The sequence below is a fragment of the Bos grunniens genome, chromosome 24, assembly GCF_055505025.1.
Source record: "Bos grunniens cultivar Pamir isolate PY7600 chromosome 24, Bosgru_T2T1.0, whole genome shotgun sequence".
NCBI classification, from domain to species: domain Eukaryota; kingdom Metazoa; phylum Chordata; class Mammalia; order Artiodactyla; family Bovidae; genus Bos; species Bos grunniens.
Window position 1 is genome coordinate 54541262 of NC_141188.1, and position 27810 is coordinate 54569071.

Sequence of the window (27810 nt, forward strand, 5' to 3'; positions counted from 1 at the left end):
CCTTCTCTTCCTGCCTTCAATCTTTCCCAGCATCAAGGTCTTTTCAAATGAGTCAGCTCTTTGCATCAGGTGGCCAAAGTATTGGAGTTTCCACTTTAGCCTCAGTCCTTCCAATGAATATTCAGGACTGATTTCCTTTAGGATGGACTGGTTGGATCTCCTTGCAGTCCAAAGGACTCTCAAGACTCTTCTCCAATACCACAGTTCAAAAGCATCAATTCTTCAGAGCTCAGTTTTCTTTATAGTCCAACTCTTACATTGATACATGACTACTGGAAAAACTATAGCCTTGACTAGATGGACCTTTGTTGACAAAGTAATCTCTTTGCTTTTTAATATGCTATTTAGATTGGTCATAACATTTCTTCCAAGGAGTAAACGTCTTTTAATTTCATGGCTGCAGTCACCATCTGCAGTGATTTTAGAGCCTCCCAAAATAAAGTCTGCCACTGTTTCCACTGTTTCCTTATCTATTTGCCATGAAGTGATGGCACCAAAACAGATTGATTATATTCTTTGCAGCCAAAGATGGAGACACTCTATACAGTCAGCAAAAATAAGACCGGGAGCTGACTATTTCTCAGATCATGAACTCCTTATTACCAAATTCAGACTTAAATTGAAGAAAGTAGGGAAAACCACTAGACCATTCAGGTATGACCTAAATCAAATACCTAATTCATAATGTGATACCACTGAACAGGCATTTGAACAATGGAATCGGACAATGCTCAATAAACCTAGAAAATATTGTGTAAGATATCATCTGTAGGTTTAGACCAATGTAACTTCAAACATGTTTTGGTATTTCAGAAAACATTCAGTTGCATTTAAATCAATGTGTCACTAAGTGGTACTACTTCAGCTGCTTGGAAGTATTTTCTATTAAATATAAATCCTTAGTGTGAGCATTTAGAGTATACTTTCATATTCTCTCTCCAGACTATAGATCGCCAAAGCCTTACTTTCCTTCACAGAATTAATAGAAAATCCCCACTTTTTTAGTGCGCTGTATATAATATATTCCATTTCTGAATAATCTAATGTTTCTAACATCATCATTTTTGCCTAGAAGAAAGAATAAGATGAAATCAAAACTAAACCAAATAAAGACCAGGGAGCCGTAAGGTGGCCTATGAATCACTTCTTTGTTTGAAACCATGAAAACTTTTAAACCTCAGGGTAATTCTTGCTGGTGAGATTCTTGAAGAGTGAGTTGTCTTTTCTGAAGTGAGAAAGGGACTTTCTAGAAAGAGAGGTAAGTAAAGGAACCTACATGAAACTATGAGGAGCATCCATGGATTTGAACATGTGAAAACGTAGCCATTTCCTTTTTGCTTGTTCGGCGGATGCATGGGATTGAAAATATTAACGACAACACCTTTGTTTTGCAGCTGTCGTGAGTGCCATCCCTGTGCCAACCCTAGAAAGTGCCCAGTACCCAGGAATCCTTCCATCACCCACGTGTGGATACCCCCACCCACAGTTCACCCTCCGGCCTGTGCCATTCCCAACACTGTCAGCGGACCGAGGTTTCGGAGCAGGAAAAAGTTAGTGGATTGCATTTTCCTTTCTTTTTACCGAGAACAGACGAATAAGATCAATAAAGTCTTGTCAAGTGTGTAGCATTTTGATGTTCTTATCCTTTGTAAAGAGGGATTCAGCTGTGACCTGAGTGCTAGAATTTTCTTTTTCAGCATGGTCAGTTTTTTGGACCCTAAACATGTATTGGGACTGATTTTCTAGGAGTCTTTCCACAGTCTGTTGCACTGACAATGTGAAAAGTTGTGAGAAAACAAAGCTGAACGGGCCCAGTAAAACAGCAACGTGATGGGTGCTGGAAATTAATGTGTTCTGTTAAGCGGGAAGTGAATACGCGAGTGACTGAACTCCAACATATTCTCACTTAAGTGTCTGTAATAATTGAAGATGTCTCTTTGATTTTCCTTATGAACCAATACCTGTATGAAAGTTTTAGCTTTCTTTAGTTAAATCAGCCATTTGCAACACCATGGATAGACCTTTTTCATTTTCAACTTTTAAGAAATAACTATTGGAAATAAAAAATTTTCCAGACTAATATTTCACCTGTTTTTATGTATGTGTTTTTCCAGCTTTAATGGGAATAGTAGGCATTGAACAGTGTGTTGTGTGTGTTGATTTGATATACTTCTCTGTTGCAAAATGATAATCACCGTAACCTTAGCCAGCACCCCCATCCATGGCACGTAATGAGCATTTCTTTTTTGTGGTAAAAACATTTGAGAGTTACTCTCTTAGCAACTTCTGAGGGTTTAACACAGTACCATTAACTATAATCACTCCTCTGTCCATGGGATTCTCCAGGCAAGAATACTGAAGTGAGTTGCCATCTCCTCCTCCAGGAGCTCTTCCCGACCCAGGTCTCCTGCTTGCAGGCAGATTCTTTACTAACTGAGCTGTGAGGGAAGCCCATTCTATACATTATATCCCCAGAATTTATTCATCTTCTCACTATAAGTCCGACCAAATATGTCCTTTCTTCCCTCATCTCCCAGTCCCGGGTAAACCTTGTCCTAGTTTCTATGTCTATGAGTTTGGCTTTTTTAGATTCCAAATATAATGTTTGTCTTTCTCCATCTGACTTATTTCACTCAGCATAATGCCTTTAATGTCTATCCATGTTGTTGCAAATGTAAATGCCCTATTCATGGCTGAATAGTATATATGTGTGTGTGTATACATTTTATACGTATCTCACATCTTCTTTGCCCATTCATCCTTGATGAAAACTTACCTGTTGCCATGCTTTGGCTATTGTGAATTATGCTGCAAAAAGCACGGGAATCTCAGCCATAAAAGGGAACAAAATGGGGTCATTTGTAGTGATATGAATGAATCTAGTTTTACTTACAGAGTGAAGTAAGTCAAAAAAAGGAAAACAAATATTGTATGTTAACACATATATATGGAATCCAGAAAAATGGTACTGATGACCCTATTTGCAGGGCAGGAATAGAGACACAGATGTAGAGAATGGACTTGCAGACACAGCAGAGGAAGGAGAGGATGGGACGAATTGAGAGAATAGCTTTGAGATATATATATATAGATAGATAGATATATAGATATATATATAGTATGTAAAATAAATAGCTCATAGGAAGCTGCTATATAGCACAGGGAGCTCAGCTCGGTACTCTGTGATGTCCTAGAGGGGTGGAATTGGGGGTGTGTGGGAGGGAGGTTCAATAGGGAGATGGTATAGTATACTTACAGCTGATTCACACTGTTGAACCACAGAAACTAACACAACATTGTAAAGCAAGTGTGTGTTAGTTGCTAAATTGTATCCAACTCTTTGCAACCCCATGGACTATAGCCTGCCAGGCTCCTCTGTCCACAGGATTTCCCAGGCAAGAACACTGGAGTGGGTTGCCATTTCCTTCTCCAGGGGATCTTCCAAACCCAGGGATTGAACTTGCATCTCTTGCATTGGCAGGTGGATTCTTTACCACTGAGCCACCTGGAAAGCACCTGGAAAGCAATTATCCTCCAAATTAAAGAAATAATATTAAAAATAGTTGGCAAAAGAAATGCATGGGAGTGCAGAATCTCTTTGATATCCTGTTTTCATTGCCTTTGCCTATGTATGCAGAAGTGGGATGGCTAGATTATATGATTGTACAATTTTTAATTTCCTAAGGTACTTGCATACTGTTTTCTATAGTGGCTACATCATTTTATATTTCCACCAACAGTGCAAAAGTGTCTTCCTTCCTCCACATCCTCACAAACACTTAGCTCTTTTTTATTTTAGCCATGGTAACAGAGGTGAGGTGATACCTTGTTGTCGTTTGATTTGCATTTCCCTAGTGATTAGTAATGTTGAGCACCTTTTCATGTATCTGTTGGTCTTTTGTATATCTTCTTTGGAACAATGTCCATTCAATTCCTCTGCGCACTTTTTTAATCATGGTGTTTGTGTTTTTGTTTTTGAGTTGTGTGAGTTTTTGTATATTTTGGATATTAACCAGTTAATCAGATATTTGATTTGTAAGAATTTCCTTCCCTTACCTTTTCATTTTCTTTCTTTATAGCCACATTTTAATTGGATATAGTTCCATTTACTTATTGTTGCTGTTGTTGCCTTTGCTTTTGGTATCAAACCAAAAAAAAAATCATTGCCAAGATCAATGTCTAAGTTTTCTTCCAGGAGTTTTACAGTTCTTGGTCTTATGTTCAAGTCTTTAATCCAGTTTATTTTTGAATATGGTACAAGATAAGGGTTCAGGTTCACTCACTCACAGTGACTATTATTCAGTTTTCCCAGCACCTTTTATTGAAGAGACTGCTCCCTTCCCTTGGTGTATTATTGGATTTCTTTTTAAATATTAGTTGATTTTATACTTGGGGATATATTTAGGCTCGCAGTTCTGTCCCTGAGGTCTGTGTCTGTGTTTAGGCCAATACTATACTGTTTTAATTACTATAGTTTTGTAGTATAGCTTGAAATCAGAAACTATGGTGCCTCCAGCTTTGTTCTTAGGTTTACTTTTGGTTCATAAGTTCCATGCAGATTTTAGTTTTGTTTTTTTTTTTCTTTTTCTATTTCTGTAAAGATTACATTGGGATTACAGTAGGGATTGATTGAATATATAGATGGCTATGGGTAGTAGTTTTAACAATATTAATTCTTCCAACCCATGAACACAGACTATCTTTCCATTTTTTGTGGCTTGTTCAATTTCTTTTATCAAAGTAGTAGATTTCAGTATACAACTGTTTCACTTCCTCAGTTAAATTTATTCCTAAGTATTTTGTTCTTTTTGATGCTCCTGTAAATGAGATTGTTTTCTTAACTTCTCTGATAGTCTGTTGTTAGTATATCAAAATGCAACTGATTTCTGTATATTGATTTTGTATCCTGAGAGTAGTATTTGTTTCAAAGAATGTACAAATGGAGAGAGATTCTCAAGCTATTATATGCACCCTGGTGATTTTTCCTGTGCTATTTGGCTTTTTTCCCCTTCAAGCACAGCATTTTAAAATCGATTTTATGGCATTCTTCTCTTAGTTACGAACAGGTGACTCAGCATCTCCTGTGAGATAGGATATTTCGTAATAGATAAGATGGTAACAGCAATAAAATATATTTGTGGAGTAGCTATATTTTTTCCAAGCCAACAGGGACAGCTCTAAGAAATCATAAATTGTCTAGATGTAGCAAGGTTAGAATTAAAAGGCATCAAAAATCTGCCAAGAGAGAATTAGATTTATTTTTCTTCTTCTCACTGCACATCGTGTCTAGAGAATAGAGTTGTGTGCAAAAACTCAAAGAAAAAAAGTCCTCCAGACCACATTGAAGGAATTTAAATAAAGGTGTGAGAAGTCCAACACCTCCAAATTTCTGAATTCCAAAACAACTAGGACGATAATTGTAGTCAAAGGATTCAGATCACACAAGTCCCTTCTTCAATTTCTGAATTGCACTACCCCCAAGAGAAGAGAGGTTTACAGTTTTAGTTTAGTTTTCTTCTCATTGCTTCATTGTTCATTTATATTCTCTTACTGTAAAAGGAAGTGTCAGAATGGCCTTTATCTGTTCATTCCAGCAAGACTGAGATAGCCAAAGTTCACTACTTTGGAAATTAACTATTTCATTCGTGGGTGTTCCCGTAAATTCTTTTCCATTTTTAAAAGCATCATCTCCTTCTGAAAACCCAACATCCCATTGACTCCTTCCTTTCTCTCCTGATCTGGTACAGCATGCAAAACTGTCTCATTAAACCATGGGGAAAAGGATTCCAGAAGTTAAATTTCAATGAAAAGGAAAACAACTGAACTAGTATAGAATTTCGTTCCACCTGTGGTTAAGGATCACAGATTCGTTTATTCCTTTGTTTAGTCTCAAACCACTGTGGTGCAGGATTTTGACAGTGGACGAGGCTATGCGTACCTGGGGTCAGAGGGCAAATCTCTGTATCTTCTACTCGATTTTGTTATGACTCTGAAAACTGCTCTAAAAATTAAGGTCTGTTCTACAATGAAAAGGTGAAGCGGGGGAGTAGGGAGTGAGAAAGAGGAAGGAAGGAAGGAGGGCAAGCAGGAAGGGAGAAAAATGTAGTCTCCTTAGTTGATTTTTATTTTAATTTGCTTAAAAGTAATATTATTAAATACATTTAAAATTCTATTACTATTACATAACATATAATATGAACATAAAATAGATCATGTATTATATGAATTTATGCAAATTAAGGATTCCTAACAGAATTTTGTGTTTAATAATTCGTGAACCTCGTCTAAAATCAAAAGGCATTGACAGTCTACTCCTGGCCAAGATACCATAGATTTTTTTAAATATAAGATATATTCAGTCCTTCTTCAAGTATTTTTTTTTGACCAAAGCTATGTGCAATGCGAAAGGGATAGGAACTGATATGTGTTTCCACGTGATTGCTTTGAAAAGAAATACATAAAACAAGCATCCTCTTTTCTAGGAAACTAAGTATTCTCTAAATCACTGTCAGAAACAGTTAACTTCCATCCATTCAGTATCAGTTTCTAAATGCCTTGGAGAACACTAAACATCCCAGTTCTGTCTCAAGCAGAAAACATTTCATGTCTCTGGCTGGAGATGTCTTATTAGTCACCTTGAAAAACAGCAAAAGGCACACGTAGGAAAAGAAACATTTTGACTGTGGGAAATGGAGCAACTCTCCTTTCTCAAAAGTTATCACAAAGACCTTTGAGTTTGAGAGACTCACTAAATCCCTGCCCCCAAAAAGGACACTAATAAAGCTGAATTTCTCCCCTCCCATAACAAATGGAAAGATATAGGATACAGTGCATTTGCATAACACATATTCGGTGATCCACGCAGAAAGGTTTATACAATTGTGATGGACAAATATTTCTTCTTCCTTTTAATAGCTTCAGTTTTGCTCTTCACATCCGTGGGCAAAGGAACTGGCCGCGGGGGAACAACAAAAAGAGATGTATTTTGAAAACTTCAAACAATCATCTGTAGATCTCTTTTCTACAAGTCAGTATAAAATTGGGGCCTCCATTTCCTCCCGTTTGGAACAGGTGCTAGAGGCAATGATGCCCACTGCTGTCTTCAGTGTTGGCATTGTCTCAGTGAGAACACCAGTCTCCTTTCTCCAGGTTGTCGTTCTCCCGCGCCTCTCTCCCAGATTGGAAATCAGTTAATAGATGGAACTTGCCATCAATAAAACCAGAACAGTGGAGTTCTTGGATCTTTCTCTAGGGTCTTAAAAAAAAACAAAACTAGCTATAAGGAATTGGGGTTACCCAGGATTACTGCATGATGTTGTTCTTCTGAGATTGAGTGAATTTGGTTCATGTCTTGAAGTGTCTTTGTTTAGTTATTCATCTGCTATATTTCTTTCAAGGCAATCTGAGATAGAAGGAAAATCCTCATTTCTGTTTTTACAATACTTTTGCCAGTTATTTTGTAGCAATTATTTATGTGTTGACATTAATTATTATAAATTGCCTTGAGATTTGACTCTGCTGTATAACTGTATGCTATTTGCACAATGAATTCCTAGTATCTCATTTGAAAATGAGTGCCTTGCCAGGACCTATTTGATTCTCACTTTAGTCTGTGAATTTCAGGGAGGCTGCACTTTGTGAGCGAAAGGAGGTTTTCTTTGCTTTTGGAGCTCTTAGCACGGCTAAACGTCATGTCAGAGCACCAGTCTGTTTCACTTAGGTGTCCGGAAGCTGGCACCTGAACTGGCCAAACAGGCTCAGATGAAATGAGAGCTTTCTCCAGTGGAGCAGTTGCTGTTGTGTTTGCTGGAGAGTTTCTTCACTGCCTTAAATGTCAGCCAATTCTAAAAGGCACTTTTTTTTTTTTTTTGCTCTATGCAAAATGTAAGTATTATGAATCACCTATGGAAAACCTATACTTTGCCATTGTATTAGGTATTAAGCAAAATTAACATTTTGAACAAAAAAAAACAATCCTTTGTGCATTATTGATACATTCAATCTTAAGGCTGGACCCTCTCATTCCCACCTAGCACATGAGGTTAGGCGCTCTCCTCTTCACTCCATGGCATGAAACATTGATTTTGCTAAAGAGCTGGTCCAGTGGTACCAAACCATTATTACTTCCCTTGGTGCCAAGAACAAGACTGTGACGTTCCCAGTGGGAATCACAGTAGCCAACTGAAAACTTGGGAACTCAGCATTTTTATTTTCAAATATGTTAAAGAGAAGAGGAATGGTAGTGCCCACCTGCAAAATTCAATGAAGTCAACAGAATTCATGAGAAGCCTGAAGTTTTTAAGTAACTAAATTTTAGAAGACTAAAAAAATGCAAAGTTTTATCAAACCTATGATCATAATAATATTTTAATATAGCTCTCTTTCATTTAAAAAATGTAGAAGAAATAGAAAAGAAAAAATATGAAGGAAGGAATGAAGAAAAAAGATATCAAAAAATATTACTATCTCTGTAAAGACTAAAGCAGTTTTTAGAAATATGATATAGATTTACTGCAATCCATCTTCAATAGAATTACAGCAGATTTCTGAGAAAAATCGTGAAATTTCTTCTCATGGAGAGGCATTTTTAATCTGATGTGCATGCATGCTAGTTGTGTCTGACTCTGTGACCCCATGGACTGTAGCACACCAGGCTCCTCTGTCCATGCAATTCTCCAGGTCAGAATACTGGAGTGGGTTGCCAATTCCTCCTCCAGGGGATCATCCTGAACCAGAGACTGAACCCTCATCTCCTGTGCCTTCTGCATTGCAGGTGGATTATTTACCCACTGAGCCATTGGGGAAACCCCTAATATGATGACAAGGACCCTTTAATAAAAACTAGCCCTTTGGTAATAAAAGAAAGACCTCATCGTTGGTTCCTGCAGCTGCTTCTCTCAATCTAAATCTAAGAGATACTGTATTTTTATTTGGGCAATTGACCATTTATTCCTTTAGATTAAATATGAGTCCAGAGTAAAACCTGCATAATTTTCTTTGTCTCTAAAACTATATTCTCAGTCACCTAATTATACCATCCTGATGGAACACAAGTTACACGCATATTCCTCTTTCCCTTTACATTCTTGAAAGCAGTTTAGCTCCTTTTAGCATCTACCTGAAGGTCCCTTTCCCTTTTGTCTTTGAGAACCAGCATCACCGAAGACTCACCTTAATGTTTTCCTTACAGCCCCACACTTTAACCTTGAGATTATATATGCACATACATACATGTCCATATTTGATAAGACATCCTAGCATAGAGATAAGGTACCACTCTTCAGACTCTGCTTGCCATCAGAGTTCTATCTAGTTTGCTTGATTACATTTTCCTAATTTGAAGAAATATTTTATCAAGTCTTTGCCCATTTTCTGGTTCCGAGTGCTACGTGGCTACATCTGTCCTTGGCCAACCCTGTGTCTTTCCTCCTCCATCTTTGAATGGGGTAAGCCTGAAGCCTGCTCAGTGACCCAGAGGACCTCTAATCCTTTTTGAATATAGAAAAATGAGCTTTAATATCAAATGCCTTCTACAGGCACATTTCACTGTTGCATATCTTTTATATCTTTAATCTCCACCCCCTTCAGCATTATCAAATTTTCTGTCTCCTCTGCCCTTTGCTGACCTCACTGAGCCTCCCAGAGAGGTGTCTCAGAATTATCTCACAAACTAATTATCTTGAGATATTACCTGCTTAGAAATTCTCTTTCAAAGGTAAGAGATTATCTTCTATTGCTGCATTTTTTTCCACCTTTACCCAATAGTACTTTCTTAAGAAATAATCAGAAATATTCTTCTTTGATCCACACTTATACCTACTATGAAGCTCTGTTCATTTTCAATTTAACTTGGATCTGTTGACTGAAGATGAATGCACAAAGTCAAATCACAGTGTTCTTAGCATGAAAAACTGCCTGGCCAATATTTTAGTACAACTCAACTGTGTTCTTTGGAGAAAAAGGTGTGTTTCTACACACAAAAGTGTCCAAATAGCCAAAGGCTGTCACAAACAACTATGTGAAGCCTCTTCAACCATAGTAATCTGAATGAAAATTACAAGGTTTGCTACCAAAGGGGAAAAACTGCAATTCTGCATTCAGGCAACTTGTTTCAGCGAAGTCATCTCGCATGTAACTTCTTAGATTGATGGGCATCTATTTTGTTTCAGAAGATAACGACAATGGTTATTATTTGCATCATTTTATTAGCAATGCCTTGAGCACCCGGTAACTCTGCTGTGTTTGATAGCTGACATGGCATGTTTAAATCACAGAAAAATTGGCATATTGGCTAGTAGATAATAATGCAGCTGTAGCCTGGTTTGGTACATTGAATTTCACTGACATTGCTACTTATGAAAGGAGAAATAACTCTCTCTTCTCGCTCCATCACTTATGATTGCAGGGCCCAGACAATTCAGGCAATACAGTCAGCACTGTGTATCTTTTACTATTCATCCTAGAAGATACAGGCCTCTCCTACTGGGTCTGTTTCTTCTGTTTAAAGGGGCAGTGCTTAACACATCCCATAAACACAAAAGGATAGTGGGATGCAGATGTTCTTAAATGTGAAGAATAGATTGGCCACATCCTGGCACAACTCTCTGAACTATTCCAGTGACTTAGAGAAAGCCCACTTTGTTGTGGAATAATGAGTGGCTTCTACTGTGTTTATTGCAGCGGTGAGCGAAGGACCAGCCACCCAACAGCCACCCATGTTGCCCCCAGCGCAGCCTGAGCATCCCAGCAGTGAGGAGGCACCCAGCAGAACCATCCCCACGGCCTGTGTTCGTCCAACTCACCCCCTCCGCAGCTTCGCCAACCCTTTGCTACCTCCGCCAATGAGTGCAATAGAACCGAAAGTCCCTTATACACCACTTCTGTCTCAGTCAGGTAAGTGCCCATTTGTCTGCATTTAGAAGCTTTGTTCTTGGTGGCTCTGTGTAAGTGCTGAGGCTTCCTGAGAAGGCTCGGATGTATCTTTCGGATGCTGATCACGTGCCCAGTGCACTCGTGTCTTTGGCTGATTTTTGTGGTGCAGCTTTTAAGTATTTGCCTCATAAGCAGCTGGCTGATTTGGTGCCTTTCATTCCTTTGGAAAGTGATTCATTGATGCTGAATATCAGTTCAGTACTTATAATATGTGCTATAGATATGCCCAATAGAGAATACTGGACTTTCTGCTACATGGGTTGTCAGATTTAAAGCTAGACTGCAAAATTAGAGTTCAAGGTACAGAAGTCTGTGAAAATCACTTTTTAGAGAAATGTATGTAAATCTCATAATTCTGTTTTGCTCCTTTCAATTGTCATCTCCCAGGGGTTCTTAGAGTTCCAAGGCCAGAAAGGAGCATCAAACCAGCGTAGAGTCTAATCTCCTAATTTTAGAAATAAAGAAATATAGAAATAATATTAAATAAGTATTATAAGAGTATATAAGAAATAACAATAAAAAAATAGAAACCCAAACTTAGATAGGAATCAATATCTGTGTTTCCTTTCTAAGAAATGCAGATGCAGAGAGAAGAACCTGAGTCCCTAATTCCCAAGGCAGTGCTCATGCTGTTACCTTGGCTAGCATCCATTGGCTCCATTGAACCAGAGCTCCTTTTAGTTTCTGTTATGGATTAGGGAGAATCAGGGGGTACAGAGATGGGGAGAGGAGGAGGAGGAGGAAGGAAGGTGGAGAAGGAAAAGAAAAAAGATGAGAAAGAGGAGGAGGGGAGCAGGGGAGGAGGAATAAATAGATAAGATGAAAGAAAGGTCAGTAGCTAGATAAGTAAGTACATAAAGAACTACATACGGCTTAAAGTTATTTGGGATATCGGCATCATTCTTGACAACCCCAGCATATTAGGCACAAGACAATTAAGTTCAATAATTCCATGTAAAGCGAGATGCCCCCTTAATAGACACAGGTAGCTGCATGGACCAATCAGCCATTGTACAGATACCTTTGAGTTAGTTCTGTATTCAGCTACATACCCAGAGCAGTTTTAGCCACTACATTAGTGCACAAACCTGCTGACACTAGGAAAAATGAGGCTGCAATTATGAATCTTAAATTTATACTAACATTAAGACTCTATCTTGTTCCTGGCATCACGCCAATGGATTTGTGAGTATCTGGTTTCTCACCATTCGTGTGGAGTCTAGTATGGCTGCTCAGCTACCCAACTCTGGGAGGTGGAGTAGAACCCAGGAGGGCTGCGGACCTCCCTCCCTTGAGATGCGAGCTGCCTGTCGCGCCTGGGCAGAATGGGGTCTTCTCTGACACACAAGTTCACTGTAGGTTATGGTTTCATTTCACTGGAGATGGCTCTTCTAGCCCCAAAGAAGGCCACACTAGGATTTGAAGCAAGTCAGTATTGTCCAATCTCTTCTTCTGCTAGCCACACATATATCCCACATACACATGATTTGGTGAATCCGCTACTTGATATTGCCCCAAAGCTGTGAGGTCTTTGCTATTTGAGACAGGAACAATTTGAAGCAAGAAAATTTATTTCAGGAAATTCCTGTGTCAAGAACATGCTGCCTGGTGATTTCTGGCTATACGCACTTTCCACTGAAATGCCAACTAAGGGAAATGATCTTGGAGGACACTGGTATTCAGGATAGATGGCAGGTTAATTGCGACTACTACTAATAACTAACCTTTACTGAACACGTGCTATGCGACCTATATGCTTCTGAAGGCTTGTAGTGTGCTATGTGGTCCTCAAAACCTTGTGAGGTTGTGCCTTTTTTAAACCTATTTCAAGGATAAGGAAATTGTAATAAAGAGCATTTAAATAGTATATTTAAATCTACACAGCTAGGGAGCAAGGCTTCTTTTCCCACTCTTTTTGATTGTAGAAAGCAGGGGTTCTGAACTTTTAGGAACTCATTTGTAACTCTTGGTTTATGTCTAACTCATTTAATGACAAAAGCAAAGATAATTTTTAAAGCCTATTAAATTAAATCAGTCTAAAGCTGATAAAAAGAAAAAAATGGGAAACATCTGAAATAATTCTGAGTTGGGAAATACCATTTTCTCACAAGGTTTGTTCCCTCGCATTTTGATGAGTGAGAGAAGATGAGAATTTTATCAGAAGCTTTTTCTACACCTATTTAAATGATTTCATGGTTTTTATTCTTCAATTTGGTACTCTGGTGTATCATATTGATTAAATAGTGGATATTGAAAAATCCTTGCATCCCTAGGATAAATCCCACTTGATCAAGGTATATGATCCTTTTAATGTATTATTGGATTCTGTTTTGTAGTATTTTGTTGAGAATTTTCACATCTGTCTTTATCAGTGATATTGGCCTATAATTTTCCTTTTTTGTGTGACATCTTTGGTTTTCATTTCACAATGATGCTGGCCTCATAGAGTGAGTTCAGACGTATTCATTTTTCTGGAATTTTTTTGGGTAGCTTCTGAACAATAGGTGTTAACTCTTCTCTAATGTTTGGTAGAATTCACTTGTGAAGCCATCTGGTCCTGAACTTTTACTTGTTGAGAATTTTTAAAATGCTGATTCAATTTCAGCTTGGAATGGGTCTGTTCATATTTTCTGCTTCTCCCTGGTTCAGTCTTGAGAGATTGTACCGTTCTGAGAATTCGTCCATTTCTTCTAGAGATATTTAACTATTTTATTCTGAGAATACCAATTTTATAACACCAAGAAACTAAAATGCTGTAGTACTTTATATTGTTGATATTCTATTTTGAAGTAAAAGTGTTTTTATTTTAGGAACTGTGTTATGCAGAGAAAAAAAGATGGAAATGATATTCAGAAGTCCATTTTAAATGAAAATTCTGCAGTGGCAGTAATAGTGGGTTTGGAACACAAAATCTGGAAATAAACTGATGTTCCAAGTGACCTATAGTAACAAAAAATGACCCCCAAGTGACCCAGTGATCCCAATTTTAGAAAGAACACCCAATAAGAGGCAGAACAAAGCGCTTATCATGGTCATTTACTAGTTTTTTTTTTTTATTATTATTCTAATTACGTGAAACCAAAGCTGTCTAAAACAAAATATACTCAATGCAGCATGAATGAGTGTATTATATCTTTAAAAGATGGGTCAGAGAGGTTTTTCTTTTGTCTCTACACCTATTCTCTCAAATACTGAGCGTATTTGAAGAGCCTTTCTGTTCTAATGTCGTGTGGGCAAGATCTCATTTTCCTTTATTTCCCCTCCATATTTATAAGTCTACATTTATTTTAATATTGTTCTTATTTTAGTGGAATGATTTCTTATAAACTACCTTTTCTTTAAAATTTTCCAGTGTCTTTGACTTGCTGGGGGATTGATTTTGTATAAAACCATAGTTCCCCTTTAAATGCCATCCGCCCCCACTCACCTGAGGCCCACCCCCACTGTCACTGGGGCATTATTAAATGCCTTTCCCTTTTTGTCTTTCTCCATTGTCTCCCTGTGACTCCTGTTACTGCATGATTTTCAAATAAGTTCTCCCTGCATTGCTCCTGACACATGGTAAGTAGTATGCTGTTAAGAAAGGGCTGATGTTTACTTATTCTAATAGAAACAGAAAATTAGCAGACTGACAAATGTATTAGCTGTGACATTAACTACATGCTTCTTATTCTAAAAGATGAAATACTTAGAGCTTTCGACAAATTTTAATTCTCAGAAAATCATTGCTTGAGTCAAACTGATGGATGATGTCAAGTCTTTCTCTTTTTGGGTTAAAAACAATACCTCAAGTAATTTTACTCTGAGTTTCATAATAAAAGACCTCATAATTACTAATGAATTTATCTTTACTTACTACAAGTAGTTACTTTAGATATGGTAATGTGAGGCATCGCCGTAATTTTGAAATATCATACCCAATGAGAAGCCCCTTCTGGTTTGAAATCATTTAAATTAGGATCGGGGAAGAAGTTCTTTTTTCTTCTCAGGTTCCTGTGTATGGTTTTTCTTGGGCAGTATTATCGACCTGTGCCTCAGCTTGCCTCCCAAAAAGGCACGCAAAGCTATGTTTGCAGTAGTTTTATATGATTTATTTGTTGTTTAGTCACTCAGTCGTGTCTGACTCTGCAACCTCATGGACTGCAGCACACCAAGCTTCCCTGTCCTTCACCAACTCCCAGAGTTTCCTCAAACTCATGTCCATTGAGTCAGTGATGTCATCCAACCATCTCACCCTCTGTTGTCCCCTTCTCCGCATAATGTGCAGCAATGGTATCCCTGCAGTTGCACAGAGATTTGCAGGATTTCTATAATAAATGGTAATTAGAAAGTCATCCTATTATCATAATGACTGACATTCTACCTCTACCTACCTGAAAACACAGATTATTCCATCATTTATGTTTTCCTTCCACGATTAGAAATTTAGCTTTACTACACTCAGGGAGCCTGGTGGGCTGCCATCTATGGGGTTGCACAGAGTCGGACACGACTGAAGTGACTTAGCATAGCATAGCATAGGGCGTTTTATGATATTTCTTACAATTTGATCATCACCTCATGATAAAGTGGTTCCATTTCTTAATGCTTCACCTATAGATGTGAATAACTGTGTGGTCTTTACACATATCAGGGAGGCTGCAAATACTACATTTTGCAAATCACAGATGTGGCCATATAAGTGATTTGGCTTAGTCTCCTTTCAGATTAAATAGAAAATGCTTGATGGAGCACTGGGCTTATGGCCTTATAGATCTGACATAAATTCTACAAAGGGCCAAGATAGGCTATTTTTTTTTTCCTTCACTAGTGAAAATTCCTTTTAGCTGTGAACTGATCAGCTGCACTTTAAATGAACCTGGATTAGGGGACCATTTGTCTTGCAAGGCTGTAATTCTAAAGGGAAAGAAAACGTGACCTCTTAAATAGTGACTTTTATATTGTAGTGCTGTTTACAACACTGGTCTCCTGGAGTTCTTGCATCTTTGTAAAGCTGTATGCATGCTTCACTGTCATCCACTTACACACTGCATCTCTACATGTTTTTATTTATAAAGGGAAAACCAGGGCATCCTCTTTTCAGTCTTCTAGGGATCAATATGTCAGTGGACATGACAAGACCAAAACTCACTTCATTGTACTGCGAAATTGAGTTTGATTTTCCCTCTGCAAATTGTGGCATGTGCTTCAATTTGTCTGAGGGTTGGGGACAAGGAGCGGGTGGAGGTGGCTGACAGCGGGCAGAAAAGGCATTTGATTTGTATTTTATGGCTGGCTGGGAAATCATGTGTTCCTGCTATAACCTGATCTTTTTGGCAGGCCTCATTTCTGTAAATATGCTGTCACACAGAACTGCCGATAAATTACTGTAATACATTAGTTCAGTTCCTTCCCTGAGCCACATGTGCACCACCGTTGTGGGTGTTCATCAGGATTCCACCTGAGTGTTCCATTTTGCTGAAATCAGCCATGGGCAAAGGTCTTGGGGGGTCAGACATTCTTCAGCAGGTAGAACAAGAAGGTCACTTTCCAGGCCAGTCAGAGCAAATAAATCATTGGCACAGTTAAGTAGGAGAGATGTGTTGATTTGATGTTATTGGAGCCGATACCATCAATCAGTTTCAGAGGAGAAAATTACACCGCCCCCTACTATGCTGTATCTCATGTGTAAGCTCAGCTCTCTGTATGTTTTTGTTTTTTGTGCTTGGGCAGGGGGTTGCTTTCTTTGTAGGTACCTTCTAAATTGTCCTGTCCTCATGTCTAACAGATTAGTTTTTTAATAGGTGAAATTTGATTTGATTTGATTTGGTCTAGTCATTCTAAATTACTCCTTGGTAAAATGTAGTTGGCTCTTCCCTGGTGGCTAAGACAGTAAAGAATCTGACTGCAATGCAGAAGACCCAGGTTCAATCCCTGGGTCAGGATGGTGCTTGTAGTAAAGAACCTGCCTACCAGTGCAGGAGACATAAGTGACGTGTGTTTGATCCATGGGTCAGGAGGATCCCCTGGAGAAGGGCATGGCAACCCATTCCAGTATTATTGCCTGGAGAATCCCATGGACAGAGGAGCCTGGCAGGCTACAGTCCAAAGGGCGCAAAGAGTCAGACACGACTGATGCGACTTAACATGCACACAAAATGCAATTAAGTCAAATTTGCTTTATACGTCACCAATATTTGTAACACTGAAACCTACTTGATGTTTTAATAAAATACTTTTTCCTTTAGCATGGTGTTCCAGGATTTAGGAAAAATCTCTGCTAACTGCCTCAAAGAGAGGAATTTCTAGAAGCAACTTTAGGAAACTTTATAAGTAAGCCATGTGACTGGTACCTCACTTATAAATAACAAAACTGAAGCCCAAAAAGGTTAAGTGGCTCGCCCAAGGTCAAGAGTTGAGCTGTTGGTCAAGTTTACAGAATTCAGAGAGATAGAACACTGAAGAAAAAGCAAGCATTTTAGCTAGCATGTAGTGATGCGAGTAGCTATTTTAGATTGACTTTTTTTTATACAGTTGGGTTTCTAGGATGATTCTAGTTATTAAATATCCCTCAGAAAGAATTGGTTGATAGCAGGCAGGTTGAATTATTTAGCTTAGTATCTGAGTAAATGTTTTCTTCTTTTATGTAGACTAGATGGAGAAAGGGAGATACTAAGCCAGGAACTCTGAAATAGCTCCTGTTAAACTCAACTGTCCAGCCTGCCAGATCCCTTGACAGTAGGGCAAGGGGCCAGAGAGCTGGCATCTGGTGCTTTCAGCACCACACACCATGGAGAACCATGGCTTTGGAGTCCAATCATAAAATTCAAATGCACAGAAGGGAGTGTAAAGCAAAGATAAAAGTTAACGCATGTGAGACTATTACTCAGATTGTGGGTCAGAACATGTGAAAGTCAATGAGAGTGAAAAAAGAAACGGCTGGTATTTTTTAGAATTTCAAAAAGCTATTGGGAAGAGGGGGCAAATGAGCACCATTGAGTCAAAATTGAGCCCTTTTGATCAAACTTTGGCACAATTAAAAAAAATAAGAGAAAATATTGTACCAAGAATTGTTCAGTTCAGTCGCTTAGTCGTGACCGACTATTTGTGACCCCATGAACCACAGCATGCCAGGCCTCCCTGTCCATCACCAACTCCCGGAGTTTACCCAAACTCATGTACTTTGAGTCAGTGATGCTATCCAACCATCTAATCCTCTGTTGTCCCCTTCTCCTCCTGCCCTCAATCTTTCCCAGCATCAGAGTCTTTTCAAATGAGTCAGCTCCTCGCATCAGGTGGCCAAAGTATTGGAGTTTCAGCTTCAACATCAGTCCTTCCAATGAACACCCAGGACTGATCTCCTTTAGAATGGACTGGTTGGATCTCCTTGCAGTCCAAGGGACTCTCAAGAGTCTTCTCCAACACCACAGTTCAAAGGCATCAATTCTTTGGCGTTCAGCTTTCTTTATAGTCCAGCTCTCACATCCATACATGACTACTGGAAAAACCATAGCCTTGACTAGATGGACCTTTGTTGGCAAAGTAATGTCTCTGCTTTTTAGAGGCAAGAATTGTTAGATCACAATTAAATTGAAGCTAATTATCAACAGCGTGCAGTCTGACTCTGGGTTAAATCACTGCATTGCCAGCTAGATAGTCATGTGTCTGTGCGCTCAGTCGCGTCTAACTTCTTGTGACCCCACAGACTGTGACCTGCCAGATCCTCTGTCTAGGGACTTTTCCAGGCAACAATATTGGAGTGGATTGCCATTTTCTTCTCCAAGGGATCTTCCCAACCTGGGGGATCAAACTGTAGAGAAAATAAAAACAAATCTATGACATAGTAGACAATATAGTTTGAAGCATATAATCTAAGAAGACGGTCCTTTGATTATACTGGGGAGTGGTGGCCTTGTGAGTGATAGAAAATGATGAGAGAAAGGGTGAAGAATAGGTTGTTTTCAAGGCAGCAGTTTTTCCTTTCCTGTTACCTAAGAACCTGATCAGTCACATGATTAACTACCACTATAGAGATTTTATTATTTACAAAATATTCTTGAGGGTCAAAGTGCCTTTTAAAAATTAGCTTAGGAGAAACTAGTAGGGTTAATACTTTACATTTTGTCACCATTTACAATTTGTAAAGGATATTCTCAAGTGAATTCCTGCCTACCTGCAAAGTAACTATTATCACCATTATTGATGCAAAGAGGTTGAATAATTTGTCCTGTTTCAGGCTCATATGTGTTTGTTGTTTGACCTTTATACAAACCCTTACACATAATGGACACTCACTAAATATTTGTAGAGTTTGTCAGAATAGAATAACAAAGTAAGAGCCAGAAATTAAATTCAGGTCTTCAATTTCAACTCTAGTGATTATTATAGGTGAAGCAAGGCAATTTGGGAGTTGGCAAAAGTGCCTCCTGATAAATTTGTATGCCAGTCAAGAAGCAACAGTTAGAACTGGACATGGAACAACAGACTGGTTCCAAATAGGAAAAGGAGTACGTCAAGGCTGTATATTGTCACCCTGCTTATTTAACTTATATGCAGAGTACATCATGAGAAACGCTGGGCTGGGAGAAGCACAAGCTGGAATCAAGATTGCCAGGAGAAATAACAATCACCTCAGATATGCAGATGACACCACCCTTATGGCAGAAAGTGAAGAGGAACTAAAAAGCCTCTTGATGAAAGTGAAAATGGAGAGTGAAAAAGTTGGCTTAAAGCTCAACATTCAGAAAACGAAGATCATGGCATCAGGTCCCATCACTTCATGGGAAATAGATGGGGAAACAGTGGAAACAGTGTGAGACTTTATTTTTCTGGGCTCCAAAATCACTGCAGATGGTGACTGAAGCCATGAAATTAAAAGACTTGGAAGGAAAGTTATGACCAACCTAGATAGCATATTCAAAAGCAGAGACATTACTTTGCCAACAAAGGTTCGTCTAGTCAAGGCTATGGTTTTTCCAGTGGTCATGTATGTATGTGAGAGTTGGACTATGAAGAAGGCTGAGCGCCAAAGAATTGATGCTTTTGAACTGTGGTGTTGGAGAAGACTCTTGAGAGTCCCTTGGACTGCCAGGAAATCCAACCAGTCCATCCTAAAGGTGATCAGCCCTGGGATTTCTTTGGAAGGAATGATGCTAAAGCTGAAACTCCAGTACTTTGGCCACCTCATGCAAAGAGTTGACTCATTGGAAAAGACTCTGATGCTGGGAGGGATTGGGGGCAGGAGGAGAAGGGGACGACAGAGGATGAGATGGCTGGATGGCATCACTGCCTCGATGGACATGAGTCTGAGTGAACTCCGGGAGTTGGTGATGGACAGGGAGGCCTGGTGTGCTGCAATTCATGGGGTCGCAAAGAGTCGGACACGACTGAGCAACTGAACTGAACTGAAAAGGGTTAGATATTTATAATAAATGCATATGCTGCTACTACTGCTGCTAAGTCACTTCAGTCGTGTCGAACTCTGTGTGACCCCATAGACGGCAGCCCACCAGGCTTCCCCGTCCGTGGGATTCTCCGGGCAAGAACACCGGAGTGGGTTGCCATTTCCTTCTCCAATGCATGAAAGTGAAAAGTGAAAGTGAAGTCACTCAGTCGTGTCTGACTCTTAGCGACCCCATGGACTGCAGCCTACCAGGCTCCTCCGTCCATGGGATTCTCCAGGCAAGAGTACTGGAGTGGGGTGCCATTGCCTTCTCCGATAAATGCATATAAGATGAAACAATTCCCAAATTCATGACCATTTGATCATAAAATGCTAAATGGCCTGAACTATGAATAACACTTTCTGGTAAAGTTGAATTAAATTACATAAAGTGGGAAAAAGTAATACTAAGCCACCACCTCTGGAAGTTCTATTCAGTAACTTAACTTTGTGAAAATAAATACACATAGTACATGAAGAAAAACTGTGTCCCCTTTAAATTACTACAGAAAGGGGAGTGAAGCTCAGTGCAAATAATGTCTTCTCTCCATTTTGCTGTAATATTATGGAATTATGCTCTCCTGAATTCTGCTTATTCTCATCTGTGAAATTATATCAGCATTCCTCTTCAAAGAAAAATGAAACATGAAACCGAGCAATCTCAATTACTACAGTCGTAAAGGTAGGCATTCTTTCTGTGTTTCTTCTTTGCATTGTTAAAGAGCATGAGTAAGAGAAAGATTTGCCTTGAATAAAGATTCTGAGCTACACACCATGCATCTTAAATCTTCTAAGCATTTGACAGAGTTCCATATAGTTCATCAATTTGTGTCAGATTCCAGTTGCTTTCTGTGGGAGCAGGGAAAAATTGTTAACAGATTATTAAAAGTGTGTTGTGAAAAATCAAACACGCCGAAAACATCTCTGTGAATAAGTGAAAATTTAACCATGAGCAAACTATTTCTAAAGATATGACCTGTGATATCTGAAAGAATGTGTAAAAACCATTTAAAGGTCCTACTTCTTCTGAATGTTTATAATGTTTACTGGCAGGGACTTGATGGGAAATTCAAGTGCCATGTTAAAGCATCTTGTATGCTTCATAGTGTAGACTTTCATCTTAGGTTTGCAAGAGGATTGATGTTCTTATTGCCAGAATCTCTTATTTACTGGGGTATTGAAGCTCTCAGAGGAGAATGCCTTTATCTTTTGTGGTAAAGGGATTCCAAAAAACTTTTTTTTTTTTTTAAGTTGTTGCAAAACAGTGATCGGTAAGCCCAATTCACTTGATGGTACTTAAAACAACTACTCTTTTTGTATCTACTCCAAATTGCCCTTAAATATTCTTCTTTTACATTTCCTATCCTCTCGCTGTTGTTGCTCCATCACTAAGTCATGTCCGACTCTTTGCGACCCCATGGACTGCGGCACACCAGGCTTCCCTGTCCTCCACTGTCTCCTGGAGTTTGCCCAAGGTCATGTCCATTGAATAAGTGATGCCATCCAAACATCTCACCCTCTGTCGCCCTCTTCTCCTTCTGCCTTCAATCTTTCCCAGCATCAGGGTTTTTTCCAATGAGTCAGCTGTTTGTATCCCATCCTCTTACCCAGTTTATATCTTTCTACTTCTGTGGTCATCTGAGTCATGTTTTTTTTTTAATAGAAAACAGCATATTTCAAGCTACAATAATGTGTTCACTTTCTATATCTTTAAAGTCTGAGATTGCTGGTTTAACCTTTAGGTTCAGGAGGTGTTGCATTTAAATTATAGTTATCTGTTCTCTTCTTGGCTCCTCTCTGGAATGGTACCACAGTTAGTTAATAGAAACAGAGTGCTTTGGACCCACAAGTGTGAGCTGATGCCTGCCGTGGTGCAGGACTAAGGGCAGAAAGGCTTCATGTGATGAGAATTCAACCAGTCTTTGGCAAGAGCAGACTATGACTGAAAGAGAACTTCAGGAAGAAAATGATAAAACTCCACTAGGACCCAGCTGGAGAAGGCAGTGGCACCCCACTCCAGTACTCTTGCCTGGCAAATCCCATGGACGGAGGAGCCTGGTAGGCTGCAGTCCATGGGGTCGCTAAGAGTCAGACACGACTGAGCGACTTCACTTTCACTTTTCACTTGCATGCATTGGAGAAGGAAATGGCAACCCGCTCCAGTGTTCTTGCCTGGAGAATCCCAGGGACTGGGGAGCCTGGTGGGCTGCCGTCTGTGGGGTCACACAGAGTCAGACACGACTGAAGTGACTTAGCAGTAGCAGCAGCAGGACCCAGCTCCCCTGCTCACTGGCTAGGTTGTCCTTATATAAGTTATTTAACCTCTGTGCTTCCATTTTCCACAACGATAAATGCAGAGAATAAAATCTAGCCTGGAAAGAATTTCATTTTCCCAAGGGAGTCAGAGCCTGTAAATATGAACGATGCTAGTTAGAAATGTTAGCACTGAATCCAGGAGCTTCTGATTCCATATAATCTGGAGACCACATTACCTTATAAATTGGGCCCAGTGAATTTTCCAGTGCCTTATGGTAAGAAGCAATAGGGTCATGTGGAAGGGTTACAAGTACATTTTACTGATTCAGTGGCTACACAAGATCCAAATTCTGCGGGTTGAATTTCACCACAGAAGGAGCAGTCAATGAAATGGGCCCTTCCTGGCTTGGAACACAGAATGGCCTTGAGAATTTCACAACAGCTGCCCAGACCGGTCTGAATATCATTTCGTATGTCTAGAGAGCAGCATAGACTCTTTCAGTTAAGCAGGCCTTGCTCTTAAATCATAAGTCCATCCAACAGCCAGGAAGCTGTTTCCCAACAGCCCCGGTAAATGACCAAACCGCATTAAACAGCATTCCCCCTGCAATTTCTTAATCTGTCTCTCCGCCTATTGTTATGAATGTCTGTTCCTCAAGCCCACTAAGGATTTATATCCAGTAGGTGTTCAGATTTGATGGTAACATGCCTGACTTCCTCTCACTTATAAACCCTGCATCTCCTGAATTGCTTCTCATCATGAACCAATTTAATGTGACTAAAGCCTCTGGAACTTCCTAAGTCCCAGCTCTCCCTTCCAGCTTAGCTATTCCAGGCCCTAACCTTCTGCAAAGACAATTGTAGGGCAAAGAGTAAGAAATGAGGACCATAAAGTAGGAAAAGGACATTTTTCATCAACACATATAAAATATTAAACCTTTGTCTTTTCACTTACATCTAATATGTGTTCTTTTCAAAAGTTTTTTTTCCAATTGAAGTAATAGTTGATTTACAGTATTGTTGATTTCTGTACAGTGAATTAATAAATATTTCAGTAAAGTGACATATATATGTATATACATACATATATTTATATATTTTTTCTTTACTATATTCTGATCCATCATGTTTTATCTCAGGATATTGAATATAGTACCCTGTGTTATACAGTAAGACCTTGTGGTTTATCCATTTACTAATAAGATATATGTTCTACTAAGAATATTATAGTCTGAGTCATTTTCAAACGTGATTTGAGATAGACATTTTTAATTCTAAATTCTTCCTGAACGTGACTATGTAAGCAGAGCTTCTCAAATCTTAGGTGCCCAGGAATCACCTTCAGAGCCTCCTAAAATACAGGTTCTGATTCAGTAGATCCGGAAGAGGGCCTGAGATTCCAGGAAGGTATCCAGGCAATGCTGCTTTTGCCCTTCTGTAGATCACATTTCGAGTAGTGAAACTCTAAAACTGATCACATGTTCTTCAACTGGAGCTCAGGGGAGAAATTGTGGGTTTAATGATTCATTTGAAATTAAATTCACATTTCTCTCTGTGTATTTTTCTATTGAGTAGGTTCACAGCTTTCATTAAAGTTTCAAATGGTTCATTATTTGTAAATAAGTTAAGGGCCACTTAAGCTGCCATTTCACAGCATCATCTTTCAGGATTTGGAATAGCTCCACTGGAATTCTATCACCTCCACTAGCTTTGTGAGTAGTGATGTTTCTAAGGCCCACTTGACTTCACATTCCAGGATGTCTGGCTCTAGGTCAGTGATCACACCATCGTGATTATCTGGGTCGTGAAGATCTTTTTTGTACAGTTCTTCTGTGTATTCTTGCCATCTCTTCTTAATATCTTCCGCTTCTGTTAGGTTCATACCATTTCTGCCCTTTATCGAGCCCATCTTTGCATGAAATGTTCCTTTGGTATCTCTGATTTTCTTGAAGAGATCTCTAGTCTTTCCCATTCTGTTGTTTTCCTCTATTTCTTTGCATTAATCGCTGAAGAAGGCTTTCTTATCTCTTCTTGCTGTTCTTTGGACCTCTGCATTCAAATGTTTATATCTTTCCTTTTCTCCCTTGCTTTTCACTTCTCTTCTCTTCACAGCTATTTGTAAGGCCTCCCAGACAGCCATTTTGCTTTTTTGCATTTCTTTTCTATGGGAATGGTCTTGATCCCTGTCTCCTGTACAATGTCATGAACCTCATTCCATAGTTCATCAGGCACTCTATCTATCAGATCTAGGCCCTTAAATCTATTTCTCACTTCCACTGTATAATCATAAGGGATTTGATTTAGGTCATACCTGAATGGTCTAGTGGTTTTCCCTACTTTCTTCAATTTCAGTCTGAATTTGGCAATAAGGAGTTCATGGTCTGAGCCAAAGTCAGCTCCCAGTCTTATTTTTGCTGACTGTATAGAGCTTCTCCATCTTTGGCTGCAAAGAATATAATCAATCAATGATTTTGGTGTTGACCATCTGGTGATGTCCACTGTGGTGTTGGAGAAGACTCTTGAGAGTCCCTTGGACTGCAAGGAGATCCAACCAGTCCATTCTAAAGGAGATCAGCCCTGGGTGTTCTTTGGAAGGAATGATGCTAAAGCTGAAACTCCAGTACTTTGGCCACCTCATGCAAAGAGTTGACTCATTGGAAAAGACTCTGATGCTGGGAGGGATTGGGGGCAGGAGGAGAAGGGGATGACAGAGGATGAGATGGCTGGTTGGCATCACTGCCTTGATGGACATGAGTCTGAGTGAACTCCGGGAGTTGGTGATGGATGGGGAGGCCTGGCGTGCTGCGATTCATGGGGTCGCATAGAGTCGGACACGACTGAGTGACTGATCTGATCTGAAGCTGCCATTTTGTCATTCACTTGCTTTTAGTCTCTGTGGAAAATAAATTCCAAAGTCCTTTTTTGTTTTGTCTTGGTTTTTTGTTTGTTTTTAAACAAGACCAATTCCAGGATGTCTTTTGCTGAGGTAACCTTCTATGATCTAAGGCCAAGAGCAGAACACTTTTGCCCTGCTCAATGAAATTCTAAAAAATTAAGTTGTTCATTTTCTTGTAGAAACATCAGGGTCTTTGTGTACGTTTTTCATTGCTTGAGTCGGATTAGTATTTACAAACATCTTAAAAGAGGTCCTGCTTCTGAAAGTCGTTTTTGTTGCCTAAATGAAAACTGATAGAGGAGATCCATAACTCTCTAGGAAAAACTTTCTCCAAAACGCTCCTGTGGGAAACAAAGATGTGTTGTCATTTGACAGGGGTCATCATAACCCATCACTGGCACCTCACCTTCTGGGGGTCATCATAACCTGTCATTGGCATCCCGTGTTCTGGGGGTCATCATAACCCATCATTGGTACCTCATGTTCTGAGGGTCATCATAACCCATCATCGACACCCCATGTTCTGAGGGTCATCATAAGCTGTCATCGACACCCTGTGTTCTGGGGGTCATCATAACCCGTCATCAGTACCTCGTGTTCTGAGGGTCATCATAACCCATCATTGGCACCTCAGCTTCTGAGGGTCATCATAACCCATCATCGACACCCTGTGTTCTGAGGGTCATCATAAGCTGTCATCAACACCCTATGTTCTGAGGGTCATCATAAGCCGTAATCGGTACCTCGTGTTCTGAGGGTCATCATAACCCATCATCGGCACCTCGCCTTCTGGGGGTCATCATAAGCTGTCATCAACACCCTGTGTTCTGAGGGTCATCATAACCCGTCATTGACACCCCGTGTTCTGAGGGTCATCGTAACCCATCATCAGCACCTCACCTTCTGGGGGTCATCATAACCCGTCATCAGCACCTCGCCTTCTGTGGGTCATCATAACCCGTCATCGACACCCTGTGTTCTGAGGATCATCATAACCCGTCATCAGCTCCTCGCCTTCTGGGGGTCATCATAAGCTGTCTTCGACACCCTGTGTTCTGAGGGTCATCATAACCCATCTTCAGCACCTCGCCTTCTGGTGTGCAATAGAAAGCACTGCCAAAAGAGGCACACACATTTCACCAAACAGTGACTCACCATCCCATGTAAATTTCTGATTCAGCCAGTGTCATACTGGGATGAACAGCATATAGAATCTGTAAAACATATTTTAAAAATTGCTTCTTGTGGTCATGAGGGTAGGTGAATCTATGAACAGCAGTAGTGTAAATCAGAGATAATTTTTAATAGGAAGTAAATGAAAATATTTGAAGAGTGAAGAAGTCATATAATATCCTAAAAGATCTCATCCTAAATCATTTATTGGATATAAAATAATTCTAAGGAGTAAATATGTGCCTGAGGATGCTTGGTTGTGGTAAAAAGGGGTGGCAGGAGGGAGAAAGATTTTTAAAGAAAAATGACCTGTTTCTCCAGTCAGTGTTGGAGCAATTAAAATCATTCTCTCTCTCTCCCTGCATCCTGCTGTGTCTCTCTCTTTATTCTCTCTCTCTCTCCCTGCATCCTGCTATGTCTCTCTTTTTGGTTTTTTGTTTGTTTGTGTTTTGGATCAGAGCTTCTGAATTTAACTGGAAACAAGTTGCTACCCAAGCACTTAGCTAGGGCATGAGTATTTGCATCAGAGAAATACCATACCAGAGACAGAAACTATGAGGTAACATTGGAAAATACCTTGGAGAAAGTGTATTAAAATGTATTTTCCTAGGTCTCTTGATGTTTTGAATGTTTGCAAATTTGGGGCTGAGAGGCCTGCCCTCACCTCTCCCCTTCAGTTCCCAAGTTTCACAGACAGGGCGGGAGCCAGGTCCTGAAGGCTGACTCGGGGTCCCCTCTGCCACGTGGAGGCCATCCCACCTCTCGGGTGCCGCCCTCTCTTCCTCCAGCTTCATCGTCTCCCAGATGCCACACAATCAGCACTGTCTCTAATTCTTTCCTGGGTTAAATCTCAGAAAGCTCATAGTTTCTCTATTTCTTACGTAGTACAATTCTAATTAAATAGTTCACACTTACATGACTGAGCTTCACACACCAACATATAGTGGGATAGACACTCATTTTCAATATCCTTTACTATAACAGTAAAGCTTCTTTAATGTATTTATTTACTTTGGCTGTTCTGGATCTTCGTTGCTGCTGGCTTGTCTCTACTTGGGGTGAGTGGGGGCTACTCTTCGTTGCGACGTGCAGGCTTCTCGTTGCGGATCACAGGCTCTTGGGTGGGCGGGCT

The 27810-nt window shown here is 39.7% G+C and overlaps 1 protein-coding gene across 5 annotated transcripts in view; it reads left to right on the plus strand.

The window, feature by feature from the left end:
* The window catches only part of DCC (DCC netrin 1 receptor), an 845500-nt gene that overhangs the window by 775724 nt on the left and 41966 nt on the right, over positions 1 to 27810 (plus strand). For all 5 annotated transcript variants that reach the window (XM_086372410.1, XM_086372411.1, XM_086372412.1 and 2 more), the window contains exons 25-26: positions 1395 to 1550; positions 10681 to 10893. In XM_086372410.1, the coding sequence (XP_086228536.1) occupies positions 1395 to 1550; positions 10681 to 10893 (369 nt within the window). The remainder of the gene's footprint in view (positions 1 to 1394; positions 1551 to 10680; positions 10894 to 27810) is intronic.